Source organism: Lichenostomus cassidix, chromosome 12, assembly GCF_008360975.1.
Source record: "Lichenostomus cassidix isolate B80296 chromosome 12, HeHo_3.0, whole genome shotgun sequence".
Classification (NCBI taxonomy): domain Eukaryota; kingdom Metazoa; phylum Chordata; class Aves; order Passeriformes; family Meliphagidae; genus Lichenostomus; species Lichenostomus cassidix.
Window position 1 is genome coordinate 3,906,342 of NC_139493.1, and position 16,266 is coordinate 3,922,607.

Consider the following 16,266-nt stretch of genomic DNA (forward strand, 5'->3'; position numbering starts at 1 on the left):
AGGACAGGAAGGATTTCTCTTAAGCACAGGTGATAATTATTAGCATCCCGTTGCGTGCTTTATGGTTTATGTTACTGCTGAGCTCCCAAGCATGTTGGGGTGTGTGTGTACATGTGTGCTTGACTTTGCACGGGTATAACACGGATTAATACTGGTTGTTCCCATGCCCTGACTGTGCTGACCTGCTCGGGGTGTCCGTGCCCCTTTAAGAGGCAGGCGCTTTCTGATTCATGTAGGCTGTTTCTGGCAGATTTAGGGTCTTGCAAAAGATGCCCTTAGTCCCTTATTAAATATTCATAAGAGGGTGGGGTCACATTTTGGTGACCTGAAAAATATTCCATTAATAAATTTGTTACCTGACACGAAAACACTTTAGGGTGGAAGGCAACCCGTATCACATCCCATTTAACATCAGATCACAAGTTGTCAGTAAATTGGGTCCTTTGTCTTTGCTTCTTGTGAGGTTCTTCAGCAGCATCACTAATGGGGCTATTGTCTGACAGCCCCGACTCCTGCAAATAACGGGAGGTTCTGCTGGGAACGGTGTAGGGCAGCTTCTGTCTGCTCCAGTACTTGCACGTAAAGTAACTGAGGAGTTACTCTCTGCATCAATTTCGTCTTCTGAAACTGTGTGAAAATGTAAAAAGAAAAGTGATTGAAATAGGGGGAGAGATCTTCCCAAATATTGCTGCCTGAGATGAAGTAGTTGGGCTCGATGACCTTTGGGGGATCCAAGTGAGGGTATGGCATGGATGGGAGCTTTCAGGGCAAGGGAAAACGGGGCACCAGGTCTGCGGCAGTCCTTGGGTTAGAGAGAGCACACGGACAGGAGATTGAGTTTTGGGTGCTGAAGTCTGGACAAGCATTTCTTGGAGCTCGCCCGCCTGAGTTTGTGAAGCTTACTCGGAGCGAGGCATACCCCAGGTTTGAGAGGTGCCCCAGACCCCAACACAGCGGATCTGGGTGCACAGAGCCCGAGGCTCGGCTGCCTTGGCTCCACGTGGCCGTGGATGTCCCGGCAGGGCTGCAGGACACCCGAGCCGGGCTGCGCCGTGCCGCTGGGGAGATGCTCCCCATGCAGGCCGGCCGCTCTGCCCCGTTCTGGTGCAAACTGCCGTCACAGGCACCTTGAGGTTGTTTCCTTATTATTCTCACTGCTATTTTCCGACACCGACATCCCGAGCTTGTGCGGCAGAGCCGCCGGGCAAGGCAGCGGGAGAGCGACAGGCACTTTCCGCGGGAGCCGGCAAAGTTGCGGCGCGGGCGGGAGGCTCCCGGCGGAGCCGTGCCGGCTCTTTCCCCCGCCCCGCGGCCGCGCCGGGGTCCGGGGGGGTGTCCAGCCGGCGGTGCCCGGGCGGGGGGCGGGGGCGGCCCGCGGGGCGCCCCGTTCCGGGGCGGGGTGTGCGCGGCGGCGCAGGGCGGGGCCGCGCGGGGTGGCGGCGCGCCGGCGGCAGCCCGCGAGCAGCGCGCCCCGCACTCCGCCCGCGCCCGCGGAGGCTCCGCACCGCTCCGCGCCCGCCGCTCCGCCAGCCCGCTCCATGGCCCGGCGCGCCGCACGCCGCACGCCGCCGCCCAGGTGGGTGCCCCGCGGGGGGAAGCGGGCAGGGGAGGCCCGCGCAAAGTGGCGGAAAGAGCCGCGGCGGGCTGGAGCGGCCGCGCGGTCCCGGCTCCTCCGCGGGAGGAGGAGGAGGGAGGGAAGGAAGGAGGGAGGGAGGTAGGAAGGGACAGTGTGCGCACCCCGCAACTCGCCGGGGGTTTTTAGAAGTGATGAGCGGCGCGGAGCGTGTCGCCTGGCGCCTGTCGTGACAGTGGCGAGTGCGCGGAGCCGCAGCGTTGGAGTTGGGGAGAGAGGCGAGGAAGGAGGGAAAGTGCACGGAGCCGGATAAAACACAGTGTCAGGTTTAAATGTCAGGAACCGGGATCGCTGAATGGATTCGGCAGTCAATTTACCAGGGGGAAATTAAGTGAGTGAGCTTTGTTTTTGACACCGGCTGGCGCGGTGGATGTAACGGGATCGCGGCGCGGCCGGGCTCGGTGTCAGCGCTGCGAGCTGAAATTTCGAGGGTGGTGGTGGCGGGGAGGAGGGAACCCTTAGGAAGTGGGTGGTAAGTTTAGAGCAAAGTGCATATACACTCTTCCTCTCTGAAATTAACTCCTTCCGAGCCAGCTGGTCTCCGCAAAGGCTGGGAGCTGTGCCTTGTCGCTGTGCTGGTGGCGGGAGAAGCCCTTCGCTAACGCGACACAGCCCGCTCGGTGCGTGTGCCGCCGCTCGACGCGCTACCATCTCGTGTTTTTAAATAAAAACAAGTTTGGTGGCAGGAAATGTGAATCATTCAGGGTGACCAAGATCTGTTTATGAAAACCAAACGGTTGGATTTATTCTAGCAGCGAGTGTTGAGTTGTGAACTACAATAAATCGCTGAAGTTTATTTCTAATAAAAAGTGACTTGCGCACGCTAGTTTGGCTTTTTATAAATAAACCGAAATGTTAAAATATTTTTTTTTAAATCTGGATCACAGCTGATTATCATGCCTGATGCTGCCGGGCCCAATCCTGGAATGCCTTGTGCAGTAGCTGTAGTAGGAGAGGATGCTCTTTACCTCCCTCTCCCCCCGGAGCTGTAAGCACCTTGCCTGCTAAATTATAATTTCCCAGATCGAACCCTTCATAAGTGTGTTTAATGGGCAGAGCTTTCAGGCACCTCACACATCTTTTACACCAAGTTGAAAGGCATTTCTGTTTGCTTCTAAAAGTCACGGCTACAACACGTGTGTACATGTGCATATGTCATTAGAGCGTGCTTCTGTCTGGTAAAGAAACGGCTTTTGTTGATTGTATATTTATTGTAGTAGCTGCCTAGGAAGGCTCTAAAAGCAGGCTCTGTCCTCTGCTCTCAGCCAGCGGAAAATCTGCTGTCAGAGGGCTTTCAGTGATCTCCTGTGGCTACGTCCAAAAAATTTCATTGATAAGGCTGCAGAGATGAAACCCGAGTCCTGCCTAAACAGAGTAGCTGCCTTGGCCTAGACTGTGATAGAGCTGAACTGCAAACTGATTGGTCTGACACTTTATAATCAAAGTTGATTTATTGTTCATTAGTAGTGCATTAGCCCTTTCAGGCAAGACAGTTATTTGTGTAGTGGCCTGTCAAACAAAAGACCGCTAGCACCTGTCATTTCTAAACCATGAGATAAGCAAGCAGATATTAAGATAATGCAAATAGGAATACAGTGGAATGAGGTAAAGTTCTAGCAATTTCTCTGTAAGAAATACTGTTTTATTTAACGTGCTAGTGTGTAGCAAATAGAGGAACTGGATTATAGAGTGAAGGGGTTGCCCTGCACCAGGAGCATCAGGAGGAGAAGGCGCTGGGAATGAGCTGGGCGTCCGTGGCGTGTGGTTTCAGAGCACCTCGGAGGTGAGGAGGCACTTGGGGCAGATAATGAATTGGGAAAAGCCTGTCAGTGATACAGAAGGAAGATGTGAATGCTGTTTTGTAGCCTTAATTTAATTTTGTTTGATTTTGGTTTTAGTGTGAGAGCAAGACTGAGGCACTTTCTCTGTTTTTTTCCTGACTCTTTCCTCCTCTTCCCAATGGACAGATGTCATGAAAGGATGCTCTTACTGGCAGGGGTTAATTATATGAAAACTTGATGACATCACAGCAGAGCTGTGAGAATGTCAAAATACATCTGCTGCCATATTCAGACATATTGCTCTCCCTCCTCTCCCCCTATATCAGCTCCCCTCCCCTCTCAAAAGGGAATGATCTCATGACATAAAACAGAAAACAACACAAGTGTCAAAAGAAAACAAAATTAGTGAACTTTTGTCTGCCACCATAGAAACGAGGATTAACTTATGTTATTCCAGAGCATGGAATGGAGACTATCTGCATGAGGATATATAGTGTATTGTCTTCTGTGAATTTTCATTTGACAGGGATTTTGGAGGCTGTGATCTTAATTAAATCTCAACTGACTCAAATAATGCATCTAAAGGCATGCAGTGTTGCGTAACCTTGCTGAGTTGGTAAACCATAAATCATCAGAAAGCTTATGATAGGAAGGGCTGCTTTGAAATTTTTTTTGTTTGCTACAGTTGGTTTGTTTTTTTTTCTGAGTCTTGTTTAACATTCACTTTACTGTGCTTTGCCATTGTGCCCTCGCTTTTCTAAGCACTGTTATTTTTGCTTTAAAAGAAAAAAAAAAAAAGCTCTGAGACATGCTCTGACCAGTCACTCAGCTGAACTAAAGAGAAGTCATAAATACAATGGGATTGACAGGGAAGAAATGAAAATCCCTGCGCTGGCTTTGCGGGGACAGTGCTCAGAGGAAGGTGTGGGTGCCTCACGTTCTTCTAGAGCTGGATGAGCCCTGCACACGTTTTACAAGTTTTAACTCTTAACCCCACGCTGAAATTTGTTCTGGGGTGTGAATAGCCATCAGACCCCACGGTAGAGCCGCAGCACTTCACCCCTGGGTTGTAATGGGTCACAGCTGGATGATTGCACTGATGGACGCTGGGCTCTGATGTCTGCGCCAGTTGAGTTGTGTGCAAGGACGGAAAGGGTTTGCAACAGTTGTGTGGAGAAGGCTAGAATGGATTTTTAAGCATTGAAAGCGAGGTAGGGCAGTCAGAGCGATTTCTCATGCACCATTTTAACCTGACAGTGCTCGAGCACCGTTGTTGCTTGAGAATGAAGTTGTTTTTAAAATCCTGAAATGACTATTTCAGTGCAAAATTCCTTGGTTTCTGTGGCTGTGACTACATGCTCCGGCAGCTGAAGAAAGGTAAGGGGAGAAGGATTTTTGCATTCAAAAGTTTAAGGAGTTTCAAAAGCTCCTGTGCTTTCCTGCTCTGTGTTTCTTAGTCTTTTCAGAGCTGCTGCAGACAAACCTGAGCTGGGAGGACACAGCCCTTGGATTTACTTTCTGTAAAGGTTTCCCAGTAGCAGGATAACTTACTGGTGTTGTTTTTCTCCCCTCTTTGCTAGGGAAAAGCGGTAGCAAGGGTAGTTTTATCAACACCTGCAAAACTAGATTGTGGGAAAGTCCTGACACCATAAGCTAAATTTGTTATTGTTTGGTGAAAGGCTTGGCTGGTTTTAAGCAGTTTGTTTGTTTTATTGAAAGCAGAACTGCATTACTGGAAACTACTTTGCTGTAGTTCAGTTAAAATGTCCTGTACTGTTTTGTTTTTATAAGGTGCTTGCTTGTTCAGCTTCGCTTTCCAGTTGTAAGGAAAGGGAGGAAAAATCCACCATATACTCATCTGCAGATTAAAGTGGTCGTGGAGAGATTGGGAGAGAAGCAGCACTGGCAAATATCTGTGCCCCAGCCTTTCTTTCTCCTGGTTTTTTTTTTTTTTTCTTTTTAACCTTTCCAATGCGGTTTCCTGTGCCAGCAGGAGGATCTGTAGTCTGTACTGAAGTTGAATGAATGTTAGAGAGCCCAGGCTGAATATTGAACAAATAAGTGGAATTGCTAATTGTTCTGTGCACTAGTTTTGGATGGATTTGCCTTCATTGATTAGGTAAGATGCTCTGTTGTTTGGGAGGGACAACACCCCCTTCTCCCCAAACTGACAACGGGTTTTAATTTTTAAGCTTTATCTTGCCCTTAAATCTGAAACATCATTGTTCAAATAACTGAGAACAAGGTAAACCAACAACATCAAAAAGGTCGGCTTCTGTGATTTCTCAAGGGCTTGTTATTTTGTACTTTCCAATTCTATTTGATGTCTTGACAAAACAAGATGACACAAGGGAGAATACATTAAATTTTGATTTTCATCTAACCTGTTACAGTAGTGGCAGCTTAATTTCTTTTACTTTTTACCGAAGACGGCTTTTTGCACAATTACTTTAATTGCCACGCCACTTTATGAGAAGGTTTCTTTACGGGTTTCCCATTTGCCTTGATTTTGTGAGGCATTTTTTTGAACGTGCTTTGACCTTTAACACGGCGAGCTGGCTGGTTGGAGTGCGTCTTCATTAGAAGTAAATCAGTGAATGGCAAAATTGTCAAAGAAGCAACTGATGTTTTCTCATTAGAATCTAATTTGCACCGTTGTGCTTAGCTGTGATGTTCAGCTGTAGGTGTCTGCCATAGGTGTGAAAACCTGCACATTTTTAAGCAAATAAAGTTTACAACTGTTATAGAGGCGTCACTTGGAACCAGAGTGGCAAAGCCAACCGAGTGTTTAAGCAGAGCTCTGGTTTGTGTGGGAAATAAACAGCACGATTTAACCAGGTGGATTTTTTTTTTTTTCAAGAATCAGTAATTTTTTTTTTTCAGCTGGCCACGACAATGTACGTCATCTCAAATGCCAAGAGCAGGCAGCTCTGGGTTTGATTCTTGCAGGAGAAAATAGCCAGGGATGTAGAGAGGGCTCATCCTTCCTAGAAATCTGTTGGGAGTTGCAGTTCTTTAAAATCTATCACACGGGGAAAAAAAACATGCCCCTCTGTATAATACTTCCCTTTCACTCACATGAAATTCTGGGCATATTAAATGTTGCTGGTTCAATCACGGTCTTTTATTATTTAATTAAGCTCTCCATAATGTATGTATGAATTAATACACAAATGTAAGGAGTCTGACACCATGATCATTCTCAGTATATTAAGGGTGTTTGGGAGAGAGGGTTTCAAGGGGTTTTCAAGGGCTTTAGGGGTATTTTGGATGTTTCTAAGGAGGATTGCTTTTGGTTTATTTGAGGCTTTTTTGGCAGAATACATTGATCTAACATTTCCTCTCCTAAACTCTGGGGAAAAAAGCAGGGTTTTTTTTTTCCTTATTTTTTTATTTTTAAACTGAGTCATTATAAAATCACCACTGTTTGGAACCATGTACAGCAGGTTATATAATTTTTTCTTTCATGCCAGAGACAAAAACGGTAACTTTTTAAAATGTAAAAAATTATGATGGTAATCTCGATCTTAAAATCTCACTCATCTTATTAAAGGGGTATTTGGATGTATGTGTGTATGTTCTGGTTTAGTCTCTATTTGACAAATGTTAGATGTAGAAAGGATTTAATTTATGTAAACTTTATATTTTTATGCAAATTAAATGGGTATTTATTATAGAAGAAACAATTATCCTGGCACTTAGTGAGAAACCTGGTATGCATGAGAAGTGGAAGATAAGATCAGATGTTTCATTCTGTAAACAAATACGAAAATATTCCCGTTTTTCCTCAGCTAGAAGAGAATACAGAAGACGGCAGACATCCTGACATGCCAGGGAATGTCAGCACAGCCCATCGCTCTGCTTTCTGTGGGTCAGAGGGAGATCTTCTCTCCTGATAAATTACAATAAACAAAATTATAATAATAAAATGCTAATTTAATTTTAAGGAGGTTTTTTCGCCCCCCTCTTTTAATAGGGAGCTGTATTGTTACAGAGAGCACAGTTATGCTAATGACAGACTACTTAGCTGATTTTACATTAATATAATAAACATTACCTGTCTTAATGCGCTGTGCTGTATTGTGGCAAAAGAACTAAGTCTAAAAGTGAGATTCCATTTCGCATAATGAACCAGCACTGCAGCTCCTGCGTGAATAATTCCGACAGCGGTGTTTTTGTGTTGGGATTTTGGAGGATGAGATACTGTGTCGGAAATGTTTTAGTCTCAGGGATGGAAGCAGGTCCTGCCTGCCTTCAGCACTTCTTATTTTTGCTGGGCTCTGCTCTGGCTTGTGGCATCGTGCCTCTCTGCTTGCCAGGGTGTCAGTGCTTTATCTTCTCGTGTTTTGCATTGTTTCGGCTGAAATTTTTTTTATATTTTAAATATATCGCATAGAATAGCTTGGTAACAGGACAGCTCAAGTTCATTGCTTGGTTTCGCCTGGCCCTAGCTATTTTTATTGTAGTTCAGTATTTTTAACTGTTCCTCAGCGACTTGTTCTTTTCTGTGTTCAGCTGTTTTGCTCCGTTTAACTTTTATCACAAAATCTTTAACCGAAGAATTGCTGTTTGGAAATCCAAGGTGCCTGGTATGAGGGCTTACTGAAATCAAGTTCGAACATAGATCGCAGGAGAAAAGGATTTTCTGGCAGAGTTATTCTTTATGAATTAAGGAAATCCTCCCCATCTTCCATGCATGCCTGCTAACAGTTAACAGGACCACAGCCGTATCCAGCATCGGAGGCACAGGGTGTGAAAATGGCATTCTTCTTTTTTTTTTTCTTTTTTTTTTCTTTTTTTTTTTTTTTGCTTCATACAAGATTAAACTACTTGAAATTATTTAGCTAGTATTTAATTATATTAATATCACCGAAAATGAGGGAACGGAGATGATTAAATAGGACTAAATCATTTTCATCCCCGTGACCCTTGTCTGGGTTGTGTGGAGCAGTGACAAATGCATCCCTGCTGTAATTTCGTGGGGAAGTTAAAGGGGAGCTTGGCCCAAGTTTGTGGAAGTTTGCCTCGGTTGGTCTTGCCAAAATAGGGTGTTTGTAGGGCTTGAAATGGGAAAGTCTCAGAGGGGACTGTGGGGCTTTGGGGGATGCAGAAGAGCAGAGGCAAAACCCTGGGAGAGACAGTGAGCAAAGACAATTGTGAGTATTAAAGACATTTTTTGCCGTTGATGGTATTAGCATGTCAGCAGGTCCATACTAGCACAGCTCCCAAAGCCAAATTGCAGCTGTATTTTTACCTTTGCTGCCAGGTTTACATGCAGCTGGGTATCTACCACGCCCTATTGTTATCAGTCAACAATACCAAAAGTAGTTCATTAATCATATCAATAACAACAATCATGTTTCAAGTGCAAAATAGAAATAAACAACTTGAAAGAAAAAATAAAAGATTGATTTCTTCTCTGCATGGTAACTTAGCATTCCTTAAATATATCTGCCAGTAGTTTAATTTGAACTTCAACTCCCTGAAGGCAGTAAGACAGAATTATTTTAGTTCTTCATAAACTGCCTTCTGTGATTCATTGTTAACTCATAAAACACGCTCATTTTCATGTACTTAAACAGTTAAGTCATTTTTAAAGTTGGTTTGTAATTTTTTTTGGCAACACATTTAAGTTGACATCTGAGAGATAGAAATCTAAAATGAATTTATAGCTCTTGGTTTAGGTTTCACTTGCTATCAGACAAAATATCAGAAATAAATATTTTTTATCTAACATAATGTAAAGTATATTGCACAGTATCTAAAATAAAGTTTAGTTTTGACTGAATACACTCAAAAAGGGACCCATAAATATTAGAGAGCTGTAGTTAAGAACTTACATGACTGTTTTAAATACTATTGATTTAAACCACTGGCTAGATTTTATGAATCAAAGTGTAATTTCCAAGCTTTGGCTATATTTCTCATCACTAAAGCACTCTCTCTTGTGTGCCTTTAGCAGCTTTCCAGACATTCAACACGGGATTAAATGATAGTAGTTACAATGATCAATAGGTTAAGACCGGTACAATCACTCTTACCGCTAATGACCTCGGTAGTAATGGGTAATAAAGTGTGGGCTATAATAGCCTATTGCTGGTGCTGCATGCCCTTTGATTCCTAGTATTACCAGGGACTAGCTACATGGAAAAGTTGGACGTTGGGAGTTAAGAGAGTGGATATATAGGCCATCATTCTTAACTGTTTAAAGTCCCTCAGACCGTGGTGTGTGCCCACGCTCGTCCGGGATGTGTGTTGTAATTTTTAACGCCGTAGTTTCTGGTTTATTTGAATTTGTTTGTGCAAGCTTTCCGTAAGTTGCTTTCGTGATAAACTAAAATACAGGCCTTGGCTAAATGTGGCTGTTAGCTGTGTTTAGAAATGGCAGGCAGCACCTTCTTTAGAAGCGCAGGTGTGGTGTGAAAATGTGGTTTCAGGTGGTAAAATGAAGCTGAACGGACCAACACAAACTCGTACTCTGTGTACTTGTACTCTGTAGCTGTGTGCCACACATACGTGATGGTTTTTTTTTATCTTTCTGCTTAAGTGCTTCTGTTCTAGCCAGGAGTGTGCAGCTGAGAGATTTGTTACTGGAAGGTACATGGCCAGTTTTCAAAGATAGAGCCTAATCGCCTGATCTGTCCCGAGATAAACGTGCAGAAAGGCCATGGAAGTGAATGGGAGTTGTCCCTGCCCAGCTGACGGCAGAATGTGGCCCTTTGGATTAATCACCGATGTGTAGGGTTTACAGCACCCCACCCTATTCCTGTCTGCATCCCCGCTTGTCGTCATAAATCTGACTGAAGAGTATTTGTCTTGTCTATCTTCCAAGAAGGGCACAGAAAACATACTTAAACATGCTTCCTCTTCTGTTTGCTTGGTCCGACTTCAATGAGAGGTAGTACAAACCCCAGGGTAAAGTAAACTTCTCTGGGGATGAGAATAATGAAGGTGAGTCATGCTTCGGGGTGAAGATAGTGACGGCAGGATTTAATTAAATAATTTTCTACTCCCAGAAAAGTTTCTAAAAGACTACAGATTAGGATATTCTGAATTAATGGGATTACCCCTCCTGGTGACTCAGTGTCCTCAGAGCTGGTTCTGCGTGGCGAGGTGGTGGCTTTGCCATAGGCACAGGGATGTGGTGGCAGCCATGGGAGAATGGCCACTGGTTTTGGTAGTTCTGGCATTTGTCCTGCAATTAAATCTCCCTTTTCCAGCATTCACACCAGCCTGGACCCCCTCAGCAATGTGGGAACAGGGAATGCTCAGAGGACCTCGCTGTGCCCACATTAATGGGATGTCAGAGGCATGTGAGCCCTCGGTAGGCTTTGCTCAGGCAGATGTTTTGGAGGCAGTGTCTGGCCCTGGCACATGACGTGTACACAACAACACGGGGAGATGTGCACTGTACATGCGTCTGACCTTCAGGAACCATTTTTAGTTCATCAAGATTAGTGATGCTGAGAAATCAGGACGTCAGTGCATAATGACTGTGAAATTAGGAATGAGAGCTTGCTATGCAAATGACAGGACAAATCATGTGAAAAAGTCAAGATAAACTGCATATTAAGACATTATGTTACATAAAATTAATACTGCATTTCTCTCTTGCTTACTACTGTACTGGAGGATTTTTTTTAAAACTGCTTTATCTTCTGATCAGCTATTGTCTGCTGATTTTTTTAAAAAGTGGTGCGCGGAAAAAGTGCTAAACATATTATTACCTTTTATTGTAATACATGAGATGACAGGAGATCCTTTTTAGCAAAGTATATCCTTTACTGCTTTTAGTTTTGTGCTGTCATGTATTTGATTTGAAACTATAGAAAAGTAAGGTGCTTCAATATTACTGTTAAAACTCATATGGGTTTTGTCTTTTCCTCTATTGTTTTTTTTCTTCCTTTTCCTTTTTTGGGGTGGAGGGTAGAGGGGTGGGTTTCTAGGGAAATAGTCTTCTTGCATTACTGGGACTGACAAAATGGTTCTCATGTAGTCTGCAAATTAAACACAAGTGCAGTGATTATTTTGAATAGCTAAATTACATTCTAGAAAGCTTGCAGAATTCATAGCATTGTCATTAGGTATCCGCTTGAATACAATTTGTGTAACCTTGGCCAAGACAGCCTGTCATTTTAATGTCAGTGTTTTATCTGAACAAGACATCATCCTTTCAGATACAGTGTACAGGTTCCTTGCAAAGATGCCCGTGCAGAAACGTGTTAACAGTTGCAAATATGAAATGCTATCAGGTTCATCACTGTAGCTGTTTGTCACTGAAATGTCATGGAAAGCGGCTTTTAATGGTATCTCACATAATATGAAAGAATTGAAGACATCTGTATGCTGGGTGAATATGGAATGGTAAAGACATCGTGGTAGGGCCTTTCTGTAAAAATTGCATAGGAGTCTAGTGCTGTTATTCACATCACTGAGCCTTCCTTCAATTTTCTGAAAAACCTGTCGTAATAGGGTCTAGATCCCATCAGTGTGGGATATTTGGCTGCTGGATTTTGCCACAGAAGGCAAGGGCTTTCTGGGAGGGAAAGGACCCAGCTGACGATTTCTTGTGAAAATAAATAAATCTTCACCATATTACTTGCTTTAAAGAATTTTCATGCAATAGTGCTTTGGAAAAGGGGAATTCAGTCACCGGGAAGGTGTGGTCAGTACGTCTCTGCCGGCCAGGGTGGGCTGTAAGGAGTCTCACCTTCAGCCCCATCGATGCCAGGCACGGACTCCTGTGGCATGGGGATGCTGGAGGAGCTGAGGTGATGTGCTCTGACCCTCTTTCTCTCCTCTTGGCCTCCTCAGGTTCCAGTGTCGGTGGCTATGATGACACCTCAAGTGATCACTCCCCAGCAAATGCAGCAGATCCTCCAGCAACAAGTGCTAACTCCCCAGCAACTCCAAGTCCTGCTCCAACAGCAGCAGGCACTCATGCTTCAACAGGTAATTGTTTCCTTAACCGTTGCTCAGGTGTCCCCTGTGGATGCTGGAGGCTTCACCTCCTGGAACACTCTTGGGGAAAGAAGCTGCCCACATCTCAGGTCTGAGCCTTGGAGCAGCCATGCTCTGCGCTGAACTGACTGCTCTTTTGTTTTTAATTCTAGAAATAGCTACTGGAAACAAATCCAGGGAGCAGTGCTAGGAGTGTTTCCAAGATCAGCTAAATAGTACAGATGCATATTTAAGTGTCAGGACTTCGGCAGATGTCCCTGTTGCTTTTGCCCACATCCCCCAGAAGGCTTGGTGTGCCCTGATTAATTGGAATAAACAAGGTAGAAGGGCCATACTTCCCAATTTAGACCTCGTTATTTCCACTTGGAACCGTAAAGAGCTGTGGAAACGGTGGAAATAAAAATGGAGAGGTTTGATTTCAGCCAGAGTGTGCTGGGCTGTGTGTCAGTGCTTCTCACAGCCCGTGGTCCTTTTTCAGCTGGAAGTTGGCCACCGACAAGCCCCGGGGCTCTGTTATCTCAGGGTTTGGCATAGCAGGGTCTCGCAGACCCCAGGTGGGTGTCAGCATCCACCCAGCCCGACCCTGCCTGCTCCCTCCTGGCTCCCAGGAGCCCTCCTGGCTCCCAGGCTCTGTCCTGCCTGTGCCAGAGCGCTGCCTGTGCAGAGCACATCTGGGGAGCGGGAGGAGGAGAGTATTTCCCAGGATGTCTATGCATGTATTGAACAACACTTAATACAGTCAAACCCTATCATTTAGAAAGCATGTGTGTTTCACAACAGAGATTCGCCAGGCTCTCTCAGCAAGGGCATTTTGGCTTTGTTGTTGCAATCAAAGGTCATTCCTTGCCTTATTTTAATTAGTTTGTGTAGAAAATGGTATGTTTTTCATCAGTTCATTTTGGAGATTACTTTTCAAACGATAATGCCAAGAATAGTCAGTGTGCACTGAATTTATTGTTGAGTTTCAAACTAAAGGTCAGACCATTACAGATAAAAGGATGCTATTTTTCAAATCACAGTTTGTGTGTTACACCAAAAGGGACACTGAATTGGCTCTCCACTTTGTTACTTACCATCTTTCCTTTTCTTTGTAGCAGCAGCTTCAAGAGTTTTATAAGAAACAACAGGAACAGTTGCAGCTTCAACTTTTACAGCAACAACATGCTGGAAAACAGCCTAAAGAGGTACAGACAATACCCATTTTACTTTCAAACCACAGATCCCCGGGGACTGTCTAGTGGCTATTAAACTGTCATTCATCTTATAAATGATTGCACAACTGAACTGACTCTATCGGGCCTCAGCTTTCAGATTTAGAGTTATTGTCCTGTTTTCGCCTGTGTTTTCCTGTGCTTTCCATTTGCTCGCTGCCACATATTTTATAGCAGGGGACCAGGCCTTGCTGTTCTGGAGTCCTGGAGCAGGCATCTAGACTTGTATCTTGGGAGAGTGCTTTGGGGAGTTAGTTATGGTGGAGAGGGGAGGGGGCAAGGCAGCAGGCCCAGATCACTGCTGTCCTCTCTAAACAAGGCAGAATGCCAAGAGGTGTTGGGTTTGGGCTTGCAGTTTGCAGCCAGAGAGGTTCTGGTTGTGCATTCCTCACAGCATGGGCTGAGCAGGAGGGACCACGCTGGAGCAGCATCAGTGGTGACACAGAGAAGAGGTGGCAAGAGATCTTGCTCTACCATGGTCCATAACTGGAAGGGACAGACTAGCATAGTTTCTGCCTGTCCTTTAGATAGGCTTCCCTTCCAAAATACTTGTCACATCCCAAACTTCATTTGTTGTTTTCGATGTGCTTCACTTTAATTCTCCTGCAATTACATTTTTTTTAAGGTGCTGAGTCCACCTCTTAAGTCTCGAGGAGTTTGAGACTTTCCTGTTTAATCTGACATCAGTGCTGGCTTAGGTAGATCCTAGAAAGCTGCCTCTTGGCGCGAGACACCAGTGATGTCCGGCGATAGCGGCAGTGCTTGTGTCACTTGATGAGAGGTGCTGCTCGAAGAACACACCAATTTCTGCTCCCCAGCCCCCTTGAAATTTCGGCAAATCGTGCCACCTGTGCCAAGTTTCAACCCAGAGTGAATTTTTCCAGCTGAGTTATAAACCCCTGAAAACAGGGGGGTTTATAATGGAAACGCTGACACAACCTTAACCATAGCGCGCTTACGGGCGTCACTATAATAAAAAGGGAACAGATTAAAAAGTGTCTAAAATGTAAATCTAAAGGACTAACAGTAATTAAAATGGAAATGGCACAGGGAGGGAAGGCATGTAATTGTGAGATATCACTGTGCAGAATGCTCTCAGCTTTGTTTTGCTGGCTGTTTTTCTAATTCAGTAGGGCTTACTCATCAGTGGCAGTTCAATGCGCGTTAATGACTCTGGGATGCAGGCATCACTCTGGACAAAGAAATGATTATTGTGCGGTCAAAAGAAGTTCAAAGACAAGAAGGGAATTTCAGTTTTTTCCTTAGAGATCCACATTCAAGAGCATATAAATTAAGCCAAATGTTAAAAACCACAGTCTGAAAGCTGACTTCAAAGTCACAACTCTCTAATTAATGAACTGCGAGCTTCAGTTTGGACAAGTCGTGGTTTGATGCGCCCATAAATCAACATGACAGGTCTGTTTCACAGTCTCAGACAGCGCTTGTCATTGAGTCACATCAGATGTAAACACAGCAGAAAAAAGAGGGAATATGAAGGAGGTGCAATTGATCAACAGAATTGGTAAAAACCCACTTTTGAAACGCATTATGCATGATCACAGGAAATGGCGATAGCCTCAAGAGGCTTTCTCCTTCTGCTGTTGCTTTTTTGAATCAGATTTCTAACAGCCTTCAAAAGGGAGAATAAGAATTATGGAGCTTCTCCCCTGTGGCTGGCAGGCAATAACCCCCTGTTGTTATTTTGTGCTTCTTTCTTTTCAAAGGCGTCAAAATTTAGTTTTTTAAAGATCTTTAACTCTATATTTGAAGACAAACAATAAAGGGCTGCCACTGTCATTCTTATCAGTTACCAGGGATTGTATTTTTTCTTTCTGTTGCCACTTCTTATTAACCTCTTATTTGGTCTATTAGACATAGTTTTGAATGCAAGCCTGCATGCTGGGAGAACATGAAAGTTCAGATGAGCTCAGAGGGCAGATAAAGAAATTTGAAGGGGAAAGTTACACAGCAGAATGAACGATAAAAGTTAACTCTTCTAAATTGCTGTTGTCAGACAGGAGAGCATCTCAGACACAAAGATGAGGGCTTGGAGCTTAAAGAAAAAAAAATACTTTGTGTTAAAAAAGACAAGAAGGGACGTTAGACAATGTGATGGCATTTCAATATCTAACACACTGATTTACTGTGGTCACACTTCTGATATTACACTAGTGAAAGCAACAATAAGAAAGGACTCCTTCCTGTTTCAAGAAGAGCATTTTAACACGATAGCTGGAAAGAGAACAAGGACCTAAGTCTCTCCAGCTTATTCCAGGGGTTTGGGGGGAGTATTTTTGCTGATGGTTTTAGTGGAGGTCCATTTCAACAATGCGTTTCACCCCACAGGTTTGTTCAGCCTCGCTTAGGAGGTTATTCCTGCTAAATTAGCATGGAAAAGGTGGTGTTGTATTATTTTATTTTCTCCCCTCCCTCTGGCACTGCAAACTGGCGGGCAGTGCCGTGGTGGGGGCCAGCGGCGGCCGTGCTAACGAGGGCCGAGCGTGTACCTTGACAGATGGAACAAGTGTATTCATGTACGGCATCCCCCAAGTCATTTTGCGAGTGCCTTGTCCTATTGTACTCCCCTGAAAGAGGGAAAACACAGCAAACCTCCCCAGCCCCGCTGGTGAAAAGGATCCAACCCCGAGCAGAGCAGCAGACAGACCCCAGTGAGGTTCCT

General features: G+C 44.5%; 1 protein-coding gene across 13 annotated transcripts in view; it reads left to right on the forward strand.

Annotated features, from left to right (window-relative positions):
• The window catches only part of FOXP1 (forkhead box P1), a 377,497-nt gene that overhangs the window by 289,381 nt on the left and 71,850 nt on the right, over nucleotides 1-16,266 (forward strand). For 11 of the 13 annotated variants that reach the window (XM_085072287.1, XM_085072284.1, XM_085072295.1 and 8 more), the window contains 2 exons: nucleotides 12,229-12,366; nucleotides 13,470-13,559. In XM_085072287.1, the coding sequence (XP_084928413.1) occupies nucleotides 12,229-12,366; nucleotides 13,470-13,559 (228 nt within the window). Of the gene's footprint in view, nucleotides 1-1,441; nucleotides 1,577-12,228; nucleotides 12,367-13,469; nucleotides 13,560-16,266 lie in introns of those variants that run through there. The other 2 variants (XM_085072298.1, XM_085072294.1) reach the window with 2 other exon arrangements.